Source organism: Sparus aurata, chromosome 17 (genome assembly GCF_900880675.1).
Source record: "Sparus aurata chromosome 17, fSpaAur1.1, whole genome shotgun sequence".
Classification (NCBI taxonomy): Eukaryota; Metazoa; Chordata; class Actinopteri; order Spariformes; family Sparidae; genus Sparus; species Sparus aurata.
The window spans coordinates 21,727,072-21,749,815 of NC_044203.1; the positions used below are offsets into that span (position 1 = coordinate 21,727,072).

The 22,744-nt window shown below is 41.6% G+C and overlaps 3 protein-coding genes across 6 annotated transcripts; 2 read left to right on the forward strand and 1 right to left on the reverse strand.

Moving 5' to 3' along the window:
* Positions 1 to 2,269: 2,269 nt before the first annotated feature.
* On the forward strand, positions 2,270 to 4,302 carry LOC115566938 (uncharacterized). Of its 2 annotated transcripts, none has more exons than XM_030393013.1 (2): positions 2,270 to 2,714; positions 3,411 to 4,302. In XM_030393013.1, exon 2 carries the CDS (start codon positions 3,425 to 3,427, stop codon positions 4,175 to 4,177), a length of 753 nt encoding a protein of 250 aa, XP_030248873.1. In that variant the 5' UTR covers positions 2,270 to 2,714; positions 3,411 to 3,424; the 3' UTR covers positions 4,178 to 4,302. The 2 variants fall into 2 exon arrangements, with proteins under 2 accessions (XP_030248873.1, XP_030248874.1); XM_030393014.1 differs by lacking the exon at positions 2,270 to 2,714 and adding an exon at positions 2,734 to 3,006.
* A 3,310-nt stretch (positions 4,303 to 7,612) lies between these two features.
* On the forward strand, positions 7,613 to 10,416 carry LOC115566942 (sperm acrosome membrane-associated protein 4-like). Its single transcript, XM_030393021.1, has 3 exons — positions 7,613 to 7,795; positions 9,851 to 10,018; positions 10,124 to 10,416. The coding sequence occupies exons 1-3, from the start codon at positions 7,741 to 7,743 to the stop codon at positions 10,348 to 10,350; spliced, it is 450 nt and encodes a 149-aa protein (XP_030248881.1). The 5' UTR covers positions 7,613 to 7,740; the 3' UTR covers positions 10,351 to 10,416.
* Positions 10,417 to 10,498: 82 nt separating this feature from the next.
* Positions 10,499 to 21,441, reverse strand: msh5 (mutS homolog 5). 3 transcript variants are annotated; one of them, XM_030393005.1, is made up of 26 exons: positions 21,247 to 21,441; positions 20,819 to 20,917; positions 20,611 to 20,734; positions 20,395 to 20,475; positions 20,081 to 20,134; positions 19,835 to 19,956; positions 19,587 to 19,696; positions 19,192 to 19,227; positions 18,165 to 18,247; positions 18,023 to 18,068; positions 17,132 to 17,270; positions 16,923 to 16,985; positions 16,706 to 16,834; positions 16,498 to 16,570; positions 16,276 to 16,385; positions 16,037 to 16,117; positions 15,867 to 15,954; positions 15,691 to 15,758; positions 14,841 to 14,959; positions 14,597 to 14,723; positions 13,842 to 13,991; positions 13,505 to 13,579; positions 11,579 to 11,725; positions 11,175 to 11,312; positions 10,962 to 11,035; positions 10,499 to 10,880 (listed from the first exon to the last, which is right to left on the reverse strand). In XM_030393005.1, exons 2-26 carry the CDS (start codon positions 20,903 to 20,905, stop codon positions 10,760 to 10,762), a joined length of 2,445 nt encoding a protein of 814 aa, XP_030248865.1. In that variant the 5' UTR covers positions 20,906 to 20,917; positions 21,247 to 21,441; the 3' UTR covers positions 10,499 to 10,759. The 3 variants fall into 3 exon arrangements, with proteins under 3 accessions (XP_030248865.1, XP_030248864.1, XP_030248866.1); XM_030393004.1 differs by having other exon boundaries at positions 21,180 to 21,441; XM_030393006.1 differs by lacking the exon at positions 16,706 to 16,834 and having other exon boundaries at positions 21,180 to 21,441.
* Between the last annotated feature and the right edge of the window lie 1,303 nt (positions 21,442 to 22,744).

The following is a 22,744-nucleotide window of genomic DNA, read 5'->3' on the forward strand; positions in this document are numbered from 1 at the left end:
GCTATAGCCACATATATAGAGTGAAGAAGTGTTCAGGACTTTACAATTATCTAAAAATAATTTGGCAAACATTTTTTTTTAATATATAACAATACATATCTGATAATAATAATAATATTTTGAACCACAAAAATATTATGGTGGAAATTTAAGATTGGATCATTATATATTTGCCACAACAGATATATCAGAGCACATGTGCACGACCTTGTAGTAAATTTAAAATGAGTAGCTTTAAACATTAAAATGAGGCTTTCACAGTGTGGTTGTCGGCTGACATTTTCTGTATTTTGTTTTTTAATACACGACCTACATACAAATAGGAAGAAACCCCTCCACAAAACAAATGCACAAACTCTATGTGTCTATATGTGGGGCCAAATCTACATGCAACACTACATGCCTGCTCACTGCAAAACCACCATGCCGTATCGTCTACACCTGCCCACAAAGCAAAGAGATGAAGCTCACTCAAATGTTGGCTAGTGGTTCAGAGCTGTATCTGTTGGCCCATATTACACTTGGTGCCAGAAACTAAGCTGTGGCAACTGAAAGTGTCCCAGAACTGATTCAGCATTGTACCTCTCTAAAATTGTCAGATTCAAGAGAAAAGCAGCGGAACCAAAAATATCATCTTATTAATCCCATGCGTTCTTTTTCCTTGTCAAGATTTTAGATATATACCTACAAGGTGAACACAAAGATGGCGCCTATTCAGTCTGATGAGAATTGCTCGCCTGACACATATGGCCCCAAATTTGTCCAGCTTCTCGGTTTACTTGCCCATATACTTTACATTGTGATGACATCATCGATCTACTGCTTTTCTTGGCTCGAGGAAACTTTTACAAATATAAAACCTCCATGGATCAAAAATTCTTAATAGAAAGAGTCCTAATTAACCTTGTTTGTAGTTTAACAGACGTATCTTTTATAATGTTGGTTTATGGGGAAAATGCTTTGGGGGCAACAGGGGAACTTTCACTACAATACCACGAGTGGCCACTGGGCAAGACTGGATACAAGGCTGAGCAGCTTGGTTGTATCCATGTCTATCAAGCACGGCCAAAAAGTGATACTAACATTACCCACAGTGCTCTGTCAAGACGGGGCTTCCAGATCTGAAACGTAAGGCCAAACCCAGTGAGCCTTAAACTTGCATTCTTTCCAATGGCCTTCGGGGCGCGACTCCACTGGTTGCAAAAAATAAGTCTGATACATAGGCTTATGAGAAAATTACCCCACTTTGCACTCAGTTTCTTGATGAGTTTAATGGTCCCATTCACCCAATCATCAAGTCCTCTTCATCACAGCACCATCAATTTGCAAATTACGGCCCCATTTGGAGCAAAACTGACGGCAAAGCAGGGATTTTTGGGGTGGCTACACAACACTTTGTGACGTTGTAGCACAACAGTCTACTCTGGGAGAGCGCCTGGTTAGCCGTGCCCAGGGGTATGACAAAAGGTGTTGGAAGGTAGTAAAAGAAGTAGAAATCGAAAGAGTTACATGTTGCTGAGTGGCATTTATTTTCCAGTACTACCGCAACCCCTTGGAATGTTTGTCTGATGCTGTAGCTGTCCCTCTTCCATCAGAGCTTAAAGTACAAAAAAACAAGATGGTGACGACCATTAATGCAAACTCAAGGAATCAAACGGTAGCCGATCAAAGATTCATGTGTGTTAAGCAGAGAGCAGAGACGGTGTTTTCAAACTTGTAATCTTAGAACCAAACCAACGTCGACTCACATGACATCACTTGAGGCAATTGCAGACTTCCCCTAGCTCCCTCCGGACCCATCAAAAAGCTTTTTACGACTTATTTTCCACACGAACAGTTGCCTTCAAGGACCCGTAAACAGACATTGGTGTATAAAATCTTTAAGAAAAATTCAATCAGCGGGCTATCAATAAAAATTTGACCTTCCTCCTCCCGTGACATATTTTCATATACTTAAGAGTGCCTTCTGGTTTTTGAACAACTGCTATTGATTTCGGTACCATACAGAATTAAATTGAAACCGTTATGCTTCCTGGAACCGAAGGAAATAAATCATCCCCAAAAAAAAATCTATAACTGCAAATCATGTGTTTGACAAAGAGCCAGCAAAAAATGTAAAGTGTGCAGGAAATGCAGCTGAGGAGATATAATTTGAGAGGCCCTTTTAAGTAAGGGGGGGTTTTCTCTTATTTATGTTATTTACGTACTTTCTTACTTGGAAAGGCGGCCTCCCCCTTTCAGTAATTTCACTTCCTTGCTGTCACTTGATGGCTGGTGATCTCTAAGAATAACCGGGCTCACCGTGGGACTGGCCTGGACGAGCCAGAGATTCCCACGACCCCTCCTCTACACACAGAGACAAATCAAAACACGGGCTGCATAGGCGCACCAGAAGCAGTGAGGAGACAGACAGAGAGAGGCACAGAGGCAGCTTTGCACCACTTTTTATTTTTTTAGTAAGACTGTCATTTACTATGAAAGCTTCATTTCAGGCTCCGCAGCACACGCCGGCTCCGACAGCAAAACCGAGGATGAGAAAAAGCGTCTTAATCCTGAGGAGGAATTAGGCGAAAGTCTGGATTTAACCCCGCGAATCATCAAAGTGTGAGAGAAGACGCGCGGAGGAGTGGGAGGACATAAACGCAAACTCAGGGTGATTTATTTTGATAATGCCGAGGAGCCAGTTTCTGCTCCGGATTTACGTCCAAAACAAGGCAAGTACCCCCCCCCCCCCCACAAAAAAAATCTGAAATATATTGTGGACTGCGTTCAAGTAGCCGGACAGTTAACTGCAGTGAATGACTGTAGTCAGCAACAGAGCAGAGCAGTGGTCGAGCCGTGAATTAAGAGACAACATAGAAAGATGCATGCGTGTGGCAGCACTCATGAAACCAGACTTGACAGGCAATTTATCATCTTTCGTTTGCGTCCTGTTGAATCACCCGTTGTGTTCACTGGCCCCGAGGGGGAATTATATCACGAGTTCAGCTGGAGCAAACCACCGTGGTAATGTGACTCTTTTTTTTTTTCTTTCTTCTTCTTCTCCTCTCTTCCCGACTGCGGTTAGATTGTGAAGTGAAATCACAAGGTCCTGTGAGCGGTGAGTCGTCGTTGTAAGTGTAGGAATAACAGTTGAGTGTGGGTTCAGAGAGGCTGCTGTGCTGCAGGGTTGAGCACAGAGTCTCTGTTGCTCCACAGAGACTCTGTAGGAGCTGCAGAAGAGTTAGCATCTCATTAACTCGGCCACATGTCTTATTAAAGCTGCTATTTCCTGTTGAGTGCAGTGCAGAGTAAACTATCTTCTCTCCAACACCCCCTGAGCTCTCCCCTCTGGTGCTGCACGCAACACTTTCTTGATTAATTCTTGTGTTTTTTCTGCTCTTTGTCCTCTTTTTCTTCTCCCCGTTCAGCCTGAAGCCAGAGGATGACAGCAACCAGTCCTGTCTGCAGCCCCACCTCCTCCCGCTCCACCCAGTCGTCGCCTGCCTGCCTCCCAGCATGCCGCAGACACCTGAGGAAAGGCAAAGCCCTCCAAACCAAGCTGCACCTGCGCTCCGCCCCAGGCGTGTGGCTGATGCTGGGTGTGGTGGTGGTGTTGGTGGGGATGGCCGTTGCGATTGCGGGCTACGTGTCCGCAGCACCTAAGCCCGTGGGCGGCCGAGGCAGCACCCACGTGGAGAGGATGAAACTGGCCGGGCCCGTGGTCATGGGAGTGGGTTTGTTCATCTTCATCTGCGCTGCCACGCTGCTGTATGAGAACCGGGACCTGGAGGTCCTCAGACGAGAAACGCCTGATGACCTTGAGGATCTGAAGGAGGAGCAGCCCAGCTTCAGCTGTCTGGAGCAGTGGGAGTGTAAAGATGGAGAGCAGGAATGCTGGGCCACTCCAACACACACACTCCCCCTCTCAAACTCTTGTGGTCCTCCGCTTCCGTACAGACACAACATCAGCAGCAGACCATCAACGGAGGATGCAGGAGGTGGAGATAAAGAGGAGGACCGAGAGGAGGGGGAGAGGGAGGGAAGGTCAACCCTGCTGGCCCGAGTCTTGCACCACAAGGAGCCGACTCCTCACCCTCCCTCCCCCTGCCTCTCCATCTCCCGCTACTCAGACTCCTGCAACTCTAGTGAAATCAACTTCAACATACGGACAGAAACTCCTCTGCCTCAACACTGATCCGCCTGCTGGCTCCACTTCTCTTGTCTCATAAAATATGCATGATGAGATACATCTGAAAGTTTCACGTGCAGACTTACTCTAAAGACAAGAATATGCATTCCTCAATAAACAGATGAAATGTTTGTTGGTATGTTTTAGTGCCTCCGAGTGGCGCAGTGGCTCTGACTCACTGTCTGTGAAGGGTGTTTTTGTCCTACATCGTTCTCTGACTCACCCACGTTTGAAAGATCGGAGCTATTCTGTTTGATGTCAACACGCCATCTTGTTGTCTTTGAACTCGCCTATGCCCTAAATCCCAAAAAGCCACCGCTTGTTTGACCATATTAGGACGTGAGGAGGATTCTTGAAAACTTCTCGAGGTGCCATGCTGGGATGTGGACACACTCCCTCTCCCCCTTTCTACGGAGATACAGCGTCTATATTTCCTAGCTGAGGAGGTTTTTAAGAGGATGAGCGAGATTAGGTCTAAATGAGTCTTTATCTAATCTCACACACACTGTAATCTGCTCTTTATCTGAGGACATTTGAGTCACAGTATAAACAAAAGAAGCACCTAGGGCCACGCTACACTCACTCGACACCTACAGCCACGCTATAAATACCAGCTGTTGCTTAGTACACATCCAAGTGTGGACTGGAGCTTTTTTGGTTGTTTTTTTTTTTTTAAAGTAATTCACTTCTTTTTTTTTAATTCACACAGTCAGCTGCTCAGTTTTTCAACATTTTTCTCGAGTGTGGAAGAGGCGAGATCTTAAGGAATTTCAATCAGATGGCGGACACAAAGAAAAGAGCAATGATTTACGTGAGAGAGAGAGAGAAAAAAAAGCAAAATCTGGTGAGGCAGATATGAGTTATTCCTGACGCAGCTGAACTGAGAAAAGCGGTCCTGTGAGTCGTGTAACTGAAGCCTCGCTCTCCCACCATCCCGACCTTTCATCTCCTCTCACTTCATCATCTGATTCCTACGCTTTATTCAAATACTCCATCCTCCATTTCGGCGCTCAGCTGCTGCAGAACAGCCAAAACAGGGCAAAACAATGCAGAGTACAACGTTATCGGGTCCAATTAAGCATATTTGAACAGGCGGAGAGGTAAAGGGGGTAGGATTTTAATTATCGCCAGCATTTTCTCCTCCAGCCTCTAATTACACAGGGGATCAGTCTGAAGGTTTTTATAGGTGCTTTAGGACTGCAGAGTATTTCCTTGTTGTTTGGGCCCATGCTGGGATCCTGCCATCCAGATGACGACTGGGACTGAAGTGTACAGTAATTTGCAGCCACACATTTCACCGACTTAAAAACAGCACCCATATCTCTCCCTCACACGCACGCAAACCCCACAGAGGATTTCGTGTAGGTACAGTATGCTGTTTTTTAAGATGCTGGATGTATCTTTCAAAAGCAGGCAAGAGCTCGGGAGATGTGTCTGAATCTTGCAACAAGCTGCAAGCAGCCTCCTTCGCACTTACCGCTCAGAAAAGCAGCTCTCTCACACATACACGAGTCCCTCTCAGTGTGAGGTGCTCTGATGTATTTGAAAGGAAAAGATTCTGGATTTTAGTCATGTTTTCATTAATCTGCAGGTTATTTTCTTGATTGCTGTCACATCTTTTTTTTTTTTTTTTTTTTTTTGCAAATTATTGAAGTCTGTTATCCTGTAATCATATATACCTTCATGAAGGTTATAACATTTGAGATAATATTTGATACTTTTACGGCACCGACTGAATTGCCTTGATACTATAAAGTGTGGGAAAAAAGTCTTGCATTCGATACCAAATTTGAGTGGCTAACAAGTTAATCTCATCAGCGCATGTGAGCCAATAAGCATGCAGCATGCCTGTCATGCCAGGATCTAATAGTGCTCAAGGCATGCAGGAAAAACACGCCCAGTGACGGGGCTCACCGCGTGTATGTGTAATGTAATATTTAACGGATTTGATAAAATTGGCATGGAAAAAATTATTGTTCATCGAAGTCAAGGTATCGAAACATTTTTGCAATGATACTCAGCCCCAAGTGTTGATGAAAGGAAGCAGGAAAACATATTTGTTTGGTACAGACCTCAACAAATGTCCCATTGTTATGGTTTTAATAGTTTTTCAGTGAAAATGAAAATTGTGACCTTGATTATTTCCACTAATTGTGGATTATAGTGCAATCGAGACATCTGTCAAAATAAGAACAATATGGTTCTTTTAACCATAGCATGCAGCCTTAATTGTGTCCAACCGCTTTCTATCAATAAGAGTATGCTACATAGTACAAACAGCACTGGAGATGATCACAAAGCTATCAAAAATGGTTAAAAGCCATCACAATTCTTTAACTTGTTTCAAAATGCTTGATCTGCCCAAACAAGTCTCAAAAACTCAAAGACACTGGCTTTACAACCAAACAAGACCAAGGAAAGCAACAAATCTTCACATCTAAGAAGCTGAAACCAGCAAATGGTTGCCACCGTTGCTGAGAAAAATGACTCAAACGCCCAATCATCTCACTGCTTCAGCTCTGCCAGTAGCAGGAATAATTTTGCTCCTGCTCCTTCATTCACATGTCAGACATCGAGCTTGATTTAAGGCATTAATCTTGATGTTCAGATTAAATCAAATGTGAAATCTCTTTGAATCTGACACTACACTGACCAGAGGGGATTTCAGCGTCGTTATCTTACAGATGCAACTGCGGCACTGCAGCAACGCAGTCTCATTCGCATTCTTTGAGGTTTCTTATGTGTACATGACTGTACATCTGTGTGTGTGTGTGTGTGTGTGTGTGTTTGTGTGTGACAGTGTTGTTACATAATTCAGCAACACACGTTTTCTGCTGCATTGAGAATATAACTGAATCGAATTCCCTCCTCTGGGAGATTAATGTGTGTGTGGTGATACATATCTGAGCAGACGTGCGGGAGGCTGTAAGCTGCTTAACCATGCGCTGACTAAGGACACATGCAATTTCTCTGTTCCTTTAAGGGTGAGAGAAGCTATCATCAACGCTTTTTGGAATAAAAGGCGTGAGTGATCGAGGATCAACCAGCCTGAAGATGCCAGTTTGAAAAACTTCAAAAGACTTCACCTGTTACAGCAGGAAAAGGGATTCAGTTAAGACGTCTTAAAGAGTGTTATGTAAAAAGTGAGAAGCATCAGCTGGATGGAGAAATGTTTTCCTACTACCTTTGTCTACGTCTGGTGTTCAGTATTTCTTCAAAGCGGAAGGGGTGACACACCGGCTTGATTTATGTGTAACATCACGCTGTATCTTCTGTTAAAACAGCTAATAAACCAAATTACATTGAGGAGACACTAAATCTTTTTGGTTGCCAAACTCCACGTCCATTCTCTCTTCTCTCACAGACCTAAATCATCCAGTCGAGGTTTGTCATTTGCAGCTATTCCCCCTAAAAAACTTCCACTGTTTGATCATCTGCAGCCTCTCAGTAGTTGTAATCGGTGCTGGACAGACAGCAGGTGCATTCCTGTCTAATCCAATTTCAGCTGCATTTCTAGTCTCCTCAGCAGTCCTCATAGTGCAGTCAATGGAAGAAGCATCCCGCTCAAAATGAGAGGACTAATATTCTGTGTTTTTGCCATCATGATGCTCACACCTGCTCGAGGTAAGATGAATATGCGGTTTGGACTAGTGCCTGTTGTTAGAGGTTTTACATTTTACCCCCTGAAGATTAATTTCTCGCAAGTTACAGATTCCTTCTGGTTTCACAAAAATCTGAATGATCTACTTAAAAGAATTTGATTCATATTTAAAGAGATATATACAATTCTGGACATTTCTAGCACATTAATAGTCAACGGGGCCTATATTTAAGAGGTGCACTATGTTTTGTGGAACAACTTTTAATCAAAAGAGAAAAACCTTATTGATTGATAATAATGAATGAATAAACAAACACAGTATCATGCCATTTTGATTTGTTAATATTTGCAGGACCCCTCTTAGTAGCCAACTGTCTAGCTTCAAACAGTCTTCCGGAGACCTTGTTCCCTCTGAGGATGGCTTCTTTATACAGTTATGGAAATACATCAATTAAAAACAATTCTGAATTTGTATTATTCCCTTAACAATATTTGAAGTCTGAATGTGTTTCCTTAAAACTACATAGTCCAAAATAAATGTCTAATATAACAGCCCTACAGTTATTATTATATTATCACGATTATTGATAAGTCTGCTGATTGTTTTCTTGATTAATCTAATAATTGTTTACAAAACAACAGAAAATAGCGAAGGAATGTGCAGCCTAGTTTCTCAAGGAGTCCAAGGTGACATCCTCTAGTGTCTTGTTTTGTATTAAAATTATTACATTAACAATGATGTTAGACAAGGAGAAAACAGTGACTCAAATCAGATCCATCCACTATCAGAGTAGCTGCCAGTACATTTTGGCTCGATCCACTACCAGTGTTGCAGCTCTGCAATGAATCCAAACTTCATAAAGGTTATAACGATCAGTTTTTGTTGGAACTGTTTTAGAAGAGATGTTAATTCAACTTAATGACCCTGTTGGAGACTGAAGCTTAATTTACCCTCACTGATAAATATGGGACAAAGAAAATATGTTATCAGCACCACAAATTAGTCCATGCAGTGTCAACAAATACTGAACATGAGGCCAGGATTCATTGCAGTACTACTTTATTAGGCTACACAGGCTAAGTCTACCTAAAATAAACTGGCAGCTGAGTATAGATTTTGTGCGTCTGTTGTCTGTCGGCTCCTTGTAATGAACTTCACCTCTTATGCCTCCAAGGAGATTAGTCCTTTCCCAGCAGCAGCCTATTGCAGCACTGAAGTCAGCCATTTGGTAACCGGATGTGCTCTGATAATGAATAACAGAAATATCAGACAAAGATTACCTGGATAATGAGGTACATTTGTGTACAAATATGCTGTCTTTACAGTAATATCAATATCAAGTGGCCTAGTTATAATGAGCTTTACCTTTTAAGGGATTTTTCAGCCACATTTGATGAACAAAATCAGTCATTTTAGGGGGAAGCCTCTTTGTATTCTTGGAGCTCTTGCATGGCACTTATTTTGAGGAGTTGTGTAGGAATAACTAAAGGTTTCTCCCAGTCCTGCCCTACGTTCTGCAGCCAGCTCTTTCTATTAATTCCAGTATCTGTCTGGTTAATAAAAACACGATGCAGCCCGAAGACTTGGAGCACTCCCTGAATAACACAAGTCATCCACTCAAAGAAACAAATTCCAGACTGCTGCAGAATAAACAAAATGTTTCTGAGCTGCTTAAGTGCTCGGCAGAATGTGGCTCATCAGTTTTGGCTTGATGTCCTTCAACAGCGCTCAAACACTTCACACGTTCAGCACCCTCTGAATAATGAATACATCCAACAAGCTATTACATAAATGCCTCCAAATCTGAATAATCCAAAGCCTTTGATCCATTCATCTGACATCTGTACTGGTATAAGCGCTGCTCTTAGCTTATTTTTCTTTTTTAACATTATCTGTTCCTATTGGTGCCTGAGTTTTGATGAGTTTTGTCCGCAGCTGTCTACAGTCTGGGTTAGGTCTTCCTTGCAAGTTTCCACTCTCAGTTGGACTAAATGAAATGGTCAAGTAAAATAAATAAAGCTTCTTCTATCATGTCTGGTATCAAACTGTCCTGTCTCGTGGTGTTCCTTGGGCTCAGGTGAGGAGGATGAGCAGCTCGAGCAGCTCATGGAGTCAGTGGGATTGGCGGAAGAGGAGGAGTTACTCAAGTGTTTCCGTTGTGACCTGGGCTTTTGGGATGCCTGCTACACCACCGAAACCAACTGCAGCCTTGGGGAGCGCTGCTACACGGGGCGAGGGAAGGCAGGTGGGTTGGATAAGACTGTTGATTCATATTTAAGCATTAGGGAGTGTAGACTACTTTCATTTACTTTGAGATGTTATACTGACTACTATCGTCTTGTTTCCACAGCTGATACCCTGGACATTAAGACTCTGGGCTGTGTGAAGGCAGAGGAGTGCGGCGAGGAGACCATAGTGGAGCTCTTCTCGAACAACACCATCTTTGTCATGACCAAACACTGCTGCGACACTCCCTTTTGCAACTCTGCACACAAACTCAGAGTCACAACACTTTTGTATCTCACTGTGGCTGTCCTAACGAGCTGGCTAACTGAAGCCTCAACGGGACCGCAATAAACAACTTGCATTTATTTATGTTTTCAAAACAAAACGAACAGGACTCTGTGAAGTGATGCTGAAAGGACTTCAACCATATGGTGTAGACAAATCAACAGCTTTACAGACTTTTTGTGCTGTCCTGAATTAGAAAACACTGCTTAGATGATTATCGCATAAGCATATTTATTTAGAAGACTTTAATCCACCCAATCTGTTTGTATCATATTGAACTTTGTATTCCAACTGAACAAAACTGGGAAAAGTCGAGCTGCTACAACATATGCAGTAAATGTTTCAGTCATAGAGTTCTTGTCATGTATTAAGATAAACGTCTCCTGTCTACAGCTGGCTCTCTCCCAAAACCAAATGAAAAGATCAGACTGACCACAGAGCTGTAGAAATATGTTTGCATTTGCCGGAGAGCAGTTCAGCTGCGGTTCAGCAGCTCCCCAGCAGAGGGCAGGAGCTCTTCTTTCATGAAGTGCTGAAGGTTCAAATCTTTGTCCTCCAGGTCGAGGCTCAGGAACTTCTCCACCACAGACCTGCACCTATCAGGCACAGCTTGGATCACCTACATCGCTCTCTTGTGTTGGTTTATTGTCATTATGTGTAGCTGGAGTTCAACTAACCTGTTTGCCTGCTCATCGGACGAGGAGTTGTCAATGCGTTTGATGGACCTTCCCGTCCTGTACAGTTCAGAAACCTGACCAAAACACACGAACACACCCACAAACATGAAGTCTATGCCAGCATGCTTTTGGCTATCTGAGAGAGAGAGTGTGTGTGTGTGTGTGTGTGTGTGTGTGTGTGTGTGTGTGTGTGTGTGAGAGTATGTGTTTTACCTCCACTCCTCTCTGTACAAGGCTGGTTGGCAGGCCTGCCAGTGTAGCAATGTTGGCAGCATAGCTAGACTGGCAGATCCCTTCCTTCAGTTGGTACAGAAACACCAACTCATCTCCGTCCACGGCAGTCTCTAGAGTCTAACACACACACACACACACACACACACACACACACATACACACACACAGACACACACACACACACACCAAATACTTATAAAATAAACTCCTAATGAGGTAAAACAAATATGAAGCTGAGTCTTATATTGGACACTCCGAAGTTGTGCTGTCAACACTTTTCTGCAGTACATTAGTTAACCATCGTGAAGCCTCAATGAACATTCACAAAATGCTTTGGGCTACATTTCATCATTGTGCAAGCTAAGCTGAGTCTCTCCCAGTACCAGAAGAGACAGCAAGCCAGAGGAAGGTAGCAGGCCCAGCTGTAGCAAGCTGTGAAAGTTTGTAGCCAACAGTACATGAGGTAAATCCATCGGAGCTTTCCTCAGCCAATGAGAGATCGACGCAGCCAGCAGAGACAGTCCGTCCACCTGAAGGGCAACATAATACAGTTGGCTGTGTGAGAGAGGATGAAGCTGCTATTGGCAAAACACTTGAGTTTTAATTCAGGTTAAGCTCTTGATAGCCTGAGATTGAGTTAGTGAATTAAAAGACCATTCCTGCCCATGGATTAAAAGGTTCACCAGATATCATGCTATTTTCTTGCAACAGTATTACAAAAATGTTAACACTAATGTTGACCCTCATGTAACAAGTGACTATTGTGAATGAATTGCTATTTTACCTTACTTATTGTACTGTGAAGTAAAGCCAGACAGCTTGATTATGCTAATTGACAACAAATGCAAGTATCCATGGACCAAGTATCCATAAAAGGCAAATCAAAGTCTGTATGTTTACATTTAAACGTTTGTTGTACAAATAGAATTGCTAGCATTTTCCACAACAAGGAACTGTTCTGTCATTGTCTAACCACCTGAACCACAACAGGAAAAATGGGGACGGACAGCTGGGTATGTCATGCAACAAAAGAAACAGGCAGTTAGACGGTATAGGTCACCACCTACAGGCAAGGAAAGCAATAGCTGCTTAATTCTAAACACATGCACGACCTGCAGATGACAGGCACATTTTTTTTTAAGCTTCAAATGTTAGTTGTATGCTGTGTCACAGTCACATACAGCAGAGATTACTGTAAATACTCACATCAAACAGAAGTACAGTTCGGCTTGTGGCTGCAAAACACCACATGTTGTGTTTGTTGTATTATGTTGTTATATAGACATATCATCAGCTTTGAATTGACGTGGTGAACTTTTTAGTTGCTTATTTCCACACAGTCAATGAGCAACATTATCATTCAGTTGGAGTCTTGTTTCAGGCCACCTGGTGATTTCAAGTCCAATATTCTCTTGCTTTAAGCTGTTTCTGGTCTGCCAGCTCCTGAGGGAAATATCTGGGTCTTTAGCTGCTAAATGCTCCATTATGTTCCCCAGCTAGTCGTTAAATGTATCCTTCTGTCGTTTGGTGCTGAGCAGGTAGTGTACAGTCACTTTTTTAGCCGAAAACATCTCCCTGCTGTGGCTTATAAAAGTAAACCAAAACAGTAAATTTGCAGGCTGAATGGCTAAACCGTGAGCTGAAACAGTGAGCTGAAACTCTGTGGAGCAGCAAATTCAAGTGAAAATGACATTGACATTGACGAAAGCTGTTTTAAATTCTTGTTTTATAACATCCAGGAACCGGGCTAACCTCCAGCATACATAGGTGATTTTCTTTTATTGTGTCTGGGCCCTGCCTCCCACACCTCTATTTCTTCTTTAGACAAATAAAATTGGTTTGGACCTTCACCGTCCCTCTCCAGAGTAACCTGACAGTGACGGAGGATGGAGAACATAATGATTCTCAGAAGGCTGTGAAGTCTGTACATTTCCAGGTATCCAAAAAGAAAAAGGCCAATAACCAACACCAAAATATAAAATGTAAAAAAGTCTGTATGAAACGGTTACAGCTATTGAAAAACAGCAGTGTAATAGTTGTTTCTCTCAGATTGCATCATTAGCTTCCTTGCCTGCAGGTGGCGCAGATCAACACCTCTATATCTGCAGCTCTGAACAGCTGCTGCTATTTTGTAGTTTATAGGTGGCACATGTTGGGCCGAGCTCAAGGTCTGTTCTTGCTGCAGCTCTAAAGTAGATAATATTGGCTGAGATTGGTTTAAGGCACTTCACATCAGTGACACTGTGTGTCCTCGTTATGTGTATACATATGCATTCAATTCACAAAGCGCTGAGACAAGTCCTTCTTACTGTGTTAGTTCCTTTTCCAAATTCATCGATGAGAACTAACGAGTTGCCAGTACTGCTGTTGAGAGCCTGGGCCATCTGGAGAATAGAGACACAAAATGTAACACCACACATTGCTCTTTTGTGTGTGTGTTTGTGTGTATGTGTGTGTGTCTGTCTTATGGCTGTAGGCAGTTCTTCCTTATAAAAATGTCTTGACAGGTGGAGAGTGGGAGTAAAGCTGGGAGACAATAGTGTTGGAAGTTCATATCTTTTATTTCCACACCCACACACACCAACATACACACACACACACACACACACACAGTTGGTTGTGTGCATAAGCTTGTGTTTTAGGTACCTGGTTAAGGTCTATCATGAAGGTGCTAAGGCCCACGGATACAGATTCTCTACTCTGCATGCGGGTAAAGATCCCATCCACCAGACCGATCTCTGCCTCCTTTGCGGGCACATCTGAGCCAATCAGAGCCATGAACACAATCAGACCCACCTGCCAAAGAGAAGTCAGAAAGCACCTTACAAGTTACAAGTAATATCAGTGATTCATTCTCCGTGACAAGCCTGGAGGTCAAAACTCCCCACCAAAAGGATTGTAAAATGAAGACATTCTCAAAAAGAAACTTTTTTGCCACCCTTAATTACAAGTTTGTTTTCTGATGAAGTTGTGATGACAGCTACAGTGGTTCTCTTAAAAATCAATGAAGTTTAAAAGTTCCAAAAGGGAAAATATAAATCTTGTACATCATAACAGCTGTCACCATCTAGCAGAAGGCTGAAGTAATTAGTATCTGCAGTGCAACTACTGGTGCTGAAGAAACAGATGCTCAAGGCAGATTAGAAACAATTATCCCGATTTCTTTTAACGAGTAGTGCCTCCCACTTGTGCAGTTTTGCTGTTCTTTTGCGTCTTAAAGCTTCTTAACGCAGCTCATCACCAACTGCATCAAATGAAAAACAGAGAAAAAAAGCATGTGCGGCCCAAAAACCTACCAAAGAAAGATTTCAAATAAATTGGAAACTGAAACATGTACATTACAAACTGGTTCACGTAAAGAAAACGACATGAAAAAACAGAGCGTTTTCTGACTCTCACACCTGTTTGAGATAGATGCTCTTGCCCGACGAGTTGGGGCCAGTGACAATCTTGACTCTGCTCTGCGGCTCTAAGCTCTGGAAGGAGTTGGCCACAAACACAGGAGAGCACAGCTCTAACAGCGGATGTCTAAAAAATTGAGAAAAAAGCTCATATCGTATGCTACTTTCCATCATCAAAGTTAAAGATTACAAAAACAACTGAAGTACCAGAACATGTGTTTCCATCAAGTGCGAGAGTCCCTACCTGCCCTGTGTAACTGTTATCCTTCTGTGATTGGCTAGTTTGGGCGAGGTGTAGCCGTACTCTTGGGAGGCGGCACTCATGGCCATCAGACAGTCCAGCTCAGCAATGAGATCCAGAACCTACACAACACACATAAACATACTGACTGTCCTGTACAGGGCATATTTGAACAGTTAAAGCGGCAACCAGAAGCTTTAGTGTTCACAAACTTGCAGCTTAACAGGGTTGTGCATGTGAACTGAGAAAGAACCTGTGTTTCAAGCCGCATTTTGGAGGAAAAAATGAGTATCTGAAACAATCCGAGTATGCAGATGGATGACAAAGAAGTGGACTGTAATGCAGGAGTGGTATAAGATTTCTCTTTGAATGTTTTGATGTAATGAGAATCCAAAAGAGAGAATCACTTTAATAATGCTTAATAAACATGAAACGGTGCAAGACTGTTTTTCAATAAAGCTCAGTTTATTTTACATTCCTTTAATTGCCAAGTCTGCCTAATAGACTAGAAAAATGAACCGTAGCTCCAATATTGTAAACACAATAAGTTATCATCTAACCTTAATGTTCATTCTGTCCTCAGAAATAACAATTAAATTTGCAATTACAACATGAAATAGCAGTACAGCCATCTGTCAAGAGACAAATATCACAGCACTTGAAAAGAACTTCAGGACCATCCGGAACTGTTTCATAACCAAAATGTTTAACACAGTCCAAGGAAACACTGATAGTTAATCACAACAAACTCAACCTCCACACATTAGCAGACTTCTTTCGTGCCAACAATTGTTTTATCAGAGTGGGAGTTTTAAACACTGGGACCTGGAAGTGCACAGTGATGCACACCAACCGTGTTAAGGGAGTCGCTCCTCTCGAGGATTGTTTTCTGCAACTGTGTCATTACTGCCGTCTCCATGTCTGAGAAACAAGAGGTAAATCAACATGAGTGCCTTTGGTGGTTGTTGTAATTTCTACATGTCAGCTATCAGGGAAAGGTTTTTACTGCTAGTAAAGGAGTTAAAAGACCTCTAATGTCACAGTGCAAGTCTCCGAGGAGGTCGTCTAGCTCCTTGGTCCTCTGGCTGCGGTAGTGCAGACGTTCCTCTGACAGAAACTAGCTCACATGGACACAAGGAAAGGTATTACAGCAAACAAACGTCAAACTAAATGAACATGTGGCAGGTTCACACACAAACCATAAAATCAAGCCCCTCTATCTCAAAATCCTCTTTCTCCACCATGCTGGGCAGGCGAGGGACAGACAGCAGGAATCCAATCTGTGGGGAGAAATAAAAAATTATATACGAGTGCTGATATACAGTATGTGGTGCTCCAGAGAACCTGTTTTCCCCATATCTGATAGTATGAATCCCATCAGTATTTTAATACATGCGGGTGGAAGCAGGAAAGATATATATCAGTTGTGTGGACAGACCAGAGGGATGTAGATGACACAGCAGGAGGGGATGCGAGCATCTAGGTGTTCTAGCTCTCTTCTGGCTACATCTGTCAAGAAGTTGGACAACCCCATCATCCTCCTCTTTTCTGACAGAGGGACGGAGCATCGTTAACAAATGTATCGACACAGTCTCAGAATACTCTGTGTACTTTCGATCATGGCTATGTAAGTAACTGAATCCAGTAGGGAGGCTCTTACTCTCATCAATTGCTGGGTCCACATTTGGTTTAATGGTGAAGCGGTTTTCAGCTACACTGGCTTCAAAATCCACCTACATGCTCGAAATCAAAGATGGAGTCAAACTCATTAACACTCGACAGTCTGCAAAACACTTGTGAACTGAGCGTGGCAACTAAAACCGGGAAACTGCTCAGATTTGAGCTGTGTATTGATGTGTGAGTCTCACAACTCGGCTGATGAGGGAGGCAATGTAGTGGATGTCATCAGAGAACCTTTCACTGATATCATGAAAAAGCTGAATGGACTGAGGCAGGTGTCGCACCGTGTCCCTGATACACACCGCATTGTACAATGTCTGACAAACACACACAAATGCAGCATTTTGTACACAATTAACCGAACTTGTATGGATAAAGGGTTTATTGTAAAACTGTAGCTCCAACCTTGTAGAGACTCTGCCAGTTGGTCACTTTGGTGTTAGAGAGAGACATCCTGCGCAAAAGAGTCTAACAAACAAACAAACACAAACACAAACACAACACACACACACACACACACACACACACACACACACAGACTGGTGGTGACACAGCAGGTAAGGGGATAAGTAATCACAGATGTGGAGAAAAAGTAGGTCACTGGTCAGAGTTACTGGTATGTTACTGATGTTGCGTAGCGAGGACTGTAGGGTGCTCAGGGCGTCAGAGTTTTGCGGTGACGTGAAGAAACGTATAACTTCCTGTCTCCTGTGTAATACGGCCAGGTCCTGCGTTGGCCGCAGAAACCACTGGCTGAGAGAGGAAAGGACATCTATTACACTTAACTTACGTTACTTCTATAAAGCAAATAGCACGAATGGAAAAACTAAGTTCTTCCAGTTTGTGAGAAAAATCAGATGGTGGATGGAGTTTACCAGATGGTGTGTGTATGTAAAAAAAAGTATGATTGCATAAAGAAAAACGACAGAATTACATAAATGTACATTCCCACAATAATCAATAATAATCTAATTTGTTACAGTACCAAAAACAGATCATGCATTATTTCAATTAAACATTCATCATGTTGCCATAGATACGAGCAGCAGTATGCAAACCTTGAAATCCCTGTGACAACCACAAAATCTTGTGCCAGAATCCCACAACAGAAGTAAATTCAAATTTGCAAATGTATGACAAAAAAAAAATCACTTTTGTTTGCTCTGATAGTTTGTTGCTATTGCCCCCAATGTTCCCTCATAATAAATTAACTTTGACAAAGTAGTGAATTGTTATACAATACTAACTTTAACCAGATAGTTGTGATTATATAATTGTTGTATTAATGTTACTGTCATTTATGTATGATGTGGAGCAGTTTGAATTTCATCTGTCCATCAAATAAGATATGCATAATGACATTGGTTAGTTAAACTGGATACTGAGGACATGCTGACAAAAATAGCCTTTTCTAATGAAAGCCAGATATTTTCTTTTTATGAAGAAGTAAGCTCATTATTCATATGTTTGTTGTGTGATTGGACTTCAGCAGAGGTGTTTCTCACCGTAGCAGTTTTGAGCCGAACTTGCACCTGCAGCGGTTCAGTATCCCTGAAATACACACCAAGAACAAGTGGTTCATGTAAAGACCTTTAGATAAAATAGTAAGTGCTAATGGCCTGAATTGCCAATGTGAGAGCTGCATACCATAAAGACTGAGTCCTTCTTTTTCGCCAGAATGCAGCTTGTACACTGACGGGTGAAGTTCTGATTTGAATATCTGCAGTACACTGGAACAAATACAAAATCTGTGGTGATCTCTCATTCATCATTTTTATATTTTCATATGTTTTCTTCTGCCTAACCTAATTATAAATCGGATTTGATACAATTTGCCACCTGACATTTATCTATTCATGTTATTATATTTTGTAGTTTAGTTTAGTTTAGTTTATTAGTTTATTATCTTGAAGACAATCCCAATTAATTAACTGCATGAACAACAGTAAAAATGGGCAGCTTTAGCCAACATGGCTAATATCTTGCTGTAGTCCCCGGCCAGATGACAATAGGCACCCTAAAAAACAAAACAAAAAAACAAAAACAATAACAATAGTAGAAATAAGGGGTTTTACTCACAAGGTACTGAAACACATTAACAAATTGAAACTACAACAAATAGAAAGTAAACATGTCACACAGAGGCTAGAGTAGAAACAGACATCTTCCCCCCCTAGTGTGTCGAAGTGGTAGTATCTTTGGTACCACTGTTGCAAAGACAACAGTAATGCCTCAGAGTAGCAACTAACAAGAAAATAGGACAAAAAATGACTTTATTCATTCATTAAGTCTTTAATGGAGTCATGAAAGCGGAAAGGAAATGCTGCCAGGCTGCCAGCCAGACTGAATGATCAGCCTGCATTTTCCTCGATTTTGTGCCCGTCAACAGAGAAAATAACAGGTTTTTAGCAAACCAATCTAAATGCAGACAGTGTCATTATTCTATAGCCATTTCGTTGTGCAATCAAATATTCCCTGTAACTACACATTCACGCAAAACACTTGTGTACTGCCAGTTTAAGGTAAGAGATACATGTAGATTTAGGGCAGGAAAACAATAAAGGCACTGTGGGTTTTGGTTTTGTGGCACAAGGAGCAATTTGTGATTTTGGAGATATGGAATATCAGCTAATGACAAAAATCATTAGATCAAAGAGACAAAGATCTTTCTTACCTATAGGTGTCTCGGTCAATGCAAACAACACCATTACTAGTTTGGGGAGAAACAAAGCACATTTCAGAGAAGCAGCATTTTTCATTCATGAAAAATTCTCCATCACATGGAACAGATTTGGTTTGTTGGTGCAGAGATGCGAAAATAATGAGAAATAAAGAGAATAAAGAAGATGTTATACAGTAAATGTAAATATACCATGAAAACATAATGCCACAAACACACCCCACTGCTGCCTGTTTGACAGACTTCAACAAGCTGAATACAAAGCAGAACGAAAGCACCCTTCATTGACAAAACTCTTTCAAGGTCCTCATTATGGAAAACATGTGATAACAGCCCCTGTGTGTGTGTGTGTGTGTGTGTGTGTGTGTGTGTGTGTGTGTGTGTGTTACAGCGTGTAGGCGTGAAACTGTAGGATAGGAACTCCAACACTGCTGTCTTCCAGCTCCACTCCCACTCTCCTCCTGTCCAGACATTTCAGAAGAGCACCCACTGCCCTCAGCTACGGATGCGAACACACACACACACACACACACACACACACACACACATAAACTCAAGAAAATGATGGAATGATGGAGTTCATGATCACCTCCTGCACGTTGATAAACTGATGGATATATGTAGACAGGTGGCTCACCATCAGGGGTGAGTCAAAGGAGATACAGGAGGAGAGGTAGGACATTTTCTCACTTTCAGAAATGGAGGCAGGAAGGAAAGGCAGATGGGCAGAAAGCAGCCTCTGCTTACCCACCTCCAGGCCTGTAACATTCAAAAATGGACTCACATGAATCATTCACTGCTCAAAATCATGTAAATTCAATGCAGAATTCCTGCCTTAAATTGAATGAGGACATTTAGATATTGTGAGTGGGCGTCTGTTTACCAAAGTCAACATATGGATAAGTAACCACCTCTGGTCTGTAGTCTGGGTTTGAACCTGTGATTGGACAGGGTAAAAAGAAAAAAACATTTTGTGTAAAAGAAAAAGTTAATCAAAAGAAAAATAGTGCATAAAAGCAATAGAATTACTCTACTCCGTTATCACACTAGCTGTCTGCAGTGTCAAGCAGCTCTAATCTCATTTCATCTCCTTGACCCAGAAACTACTTGTCTCATACTATGTCAAAACAAAACTCCTTTGACATGTTTCTGTTTCACTCCCCCAGGCTAAGATCATTTCTGTCTCCAAGAACTCACCAAGTTGATGCAGGAAGCGTGTCATGCAGCGCTCCTGCTTTGCACTGGTAATCATTACATGAGGAGTAACCTCCCGGATGACTAAACAACAACAAACACAAGAAGGAACAAGGTACACACAGTATGGTAACGCAAATACTTATGTGGTTTAATACAAATAATTGTTATTTCTGCATTATTGAAAATTGAACTGTGGAAAAGGCTGTGTATTGATACCTCTGGCCAACAAGTGGAGATCGCAGTTGTCAGGAGTGTCACTCATGTAGTGTAACGAGGAGTCCTTACTGTCATAGAAGCAGAGGCCTACCTGTCCGTGCTGGGCTAAAACACTCAGTAAAACCTGTTAATAAACATATGCAAGACAGTGAAACTGACTGCTGCAACTATTTACTTCTCTGCTGCTGAGTGTGATATCTGAGTTTACCACAGGTGAGTCTTCCTCCTCTTCTTCATCTAAATGTATGCCTGGGTGACCAAAAACTAGCCCTCCTCTTCCACTCAGTGCTGTCATGACAAGTCCACTCTGGATACCAGTAAGAACAGTCGAAATTAACATACTAATTTAGTGCTGCACGCCAGATATTAGAGTGTACAATCAGGTACAACATTTTCATAAACCTTTCAAAAACTTTTAGCAACGTAGCTGCCCAGGTTTATAATTCAACCATCAAATTGTAGTTAATGTAGATTAGCCGCCATTTAGCTAGGCTAGCTACTGTAAGCTATCTACCTTGAGACAAACTAGCTGTTACAACAATTCATTTAGTTAGCTAACATATACTCACAGGAGTGGTCGCTTTTTTACAGGAAAGCTAATGGGTCTTAACTATGTTGACAAAGTCTGACACGTACTTTTAAAGAGTTGAGAAATCTTTAGTGTTACAGCAGTTTCTCAGTTAGCTCGCCGGAGACATCACTTTCACGGTCCCTCTTTAGCGCGCGCCTTCCTTTCGCTCTCTCTCTCTCTCTCAATGTTCAATTTCAACAAGCTTTATTGGCATGACTGTGGTTCACAATATTGCCAAAGCGTACAGGATTACAGAATTTTTTTTTAACAATAATAATGATAACAATAATAATGATGATAATAACAATAACAATAATAGCAATAATAACAACAATAATAAACAGAATATCAGTGTGCAGGTAAGAACTCTCTCTCTCTCTTTCTCTCTCTCTCTCTCTGTTGTCATGGCAACATCAAGCAGATAAAATGGCTACTGTTAATCGTTTACTTGAGTCAGTGATGATTATCAGCAGCTAGACTGACAAAACACAGAACAACAGACCAAAAACAATCAGAATTTATTCATGATATTTTCTTTTATTAAAGTGAACAAACAAAATGAGCAATCAGTGGACTAATAATAGTCAATCTACTACTTTTCAGAGGGATATTAGGCAACTTCTGACTCCATGGGGGACAGTGCAGAAATGAAATGGATTCAGGAGAAGGGGTGAGTCTAATTTGTAAAAAAAAAAAAAAAGAAGAAACAAGATCCACTTCTGCTATTAAAAAATGTTTTTTCCCTAAAATTATTATTTTCAAACACTCTCAGTGGGATCAATATTTCAAATAACTTACTTCAATTTTCCCATTTCAATATCTGATCTCAAAAAAAGAATAAAATGTTGCCTGCTTGAAACACACCACAGTACTCCATTGCAAGTACAAATCCTATGTCCAAAATCTTACTTAATAGCGCAGCAGATTAGTAAAAAAATTGTTCACTTTGGTATACAAGCATGAAATTTGGCACAGATACTCTCTAAGGGCCACTATTTTGGAAAAAGCCGTTGGCCACTCAAAAATTCAATATGGCGGCCATTTTTCAAGATGGCCCCATTGCTATTCAGTGCTTATTATATCAATTATTCAAACAGTGATCCAAGCATAAAATTTGATACAAATACTCTCTAAAGGACATGTTAATGGAAAAAGGTGCTTGTCCCGCAAAAATTCAAGATGGCCGCAATTTTTAAAGATGGCCACCGTTCCTGTCGAATATTAATTATTTCAATTGTTCAAACAGTGATTCAAGCATAAAATTAGGCAGAAATACTCTTCAGGGAACATGTCGCTTGCTTATGCTTATTATATCAATTATTCAAACAGTGATCCAAGCATAACATTTGATACAAATACTCTCTAAAGGACATGTTAATGGAAAAAGATGCTTATCCCTCAAAAATTCAGGATAGTGACCATTTTCAAGATGGCCACCATTTCTGTCAAATAGTCATAATGTCTGCTTTGTCTGCCTCCTCTCCTTTGACCTGTCTGGCTTAGTTAAACTTGCTAGGGACATAAAATCCCTGCCGGCCTATAGCTCTCAGGTTCATTGGAGTA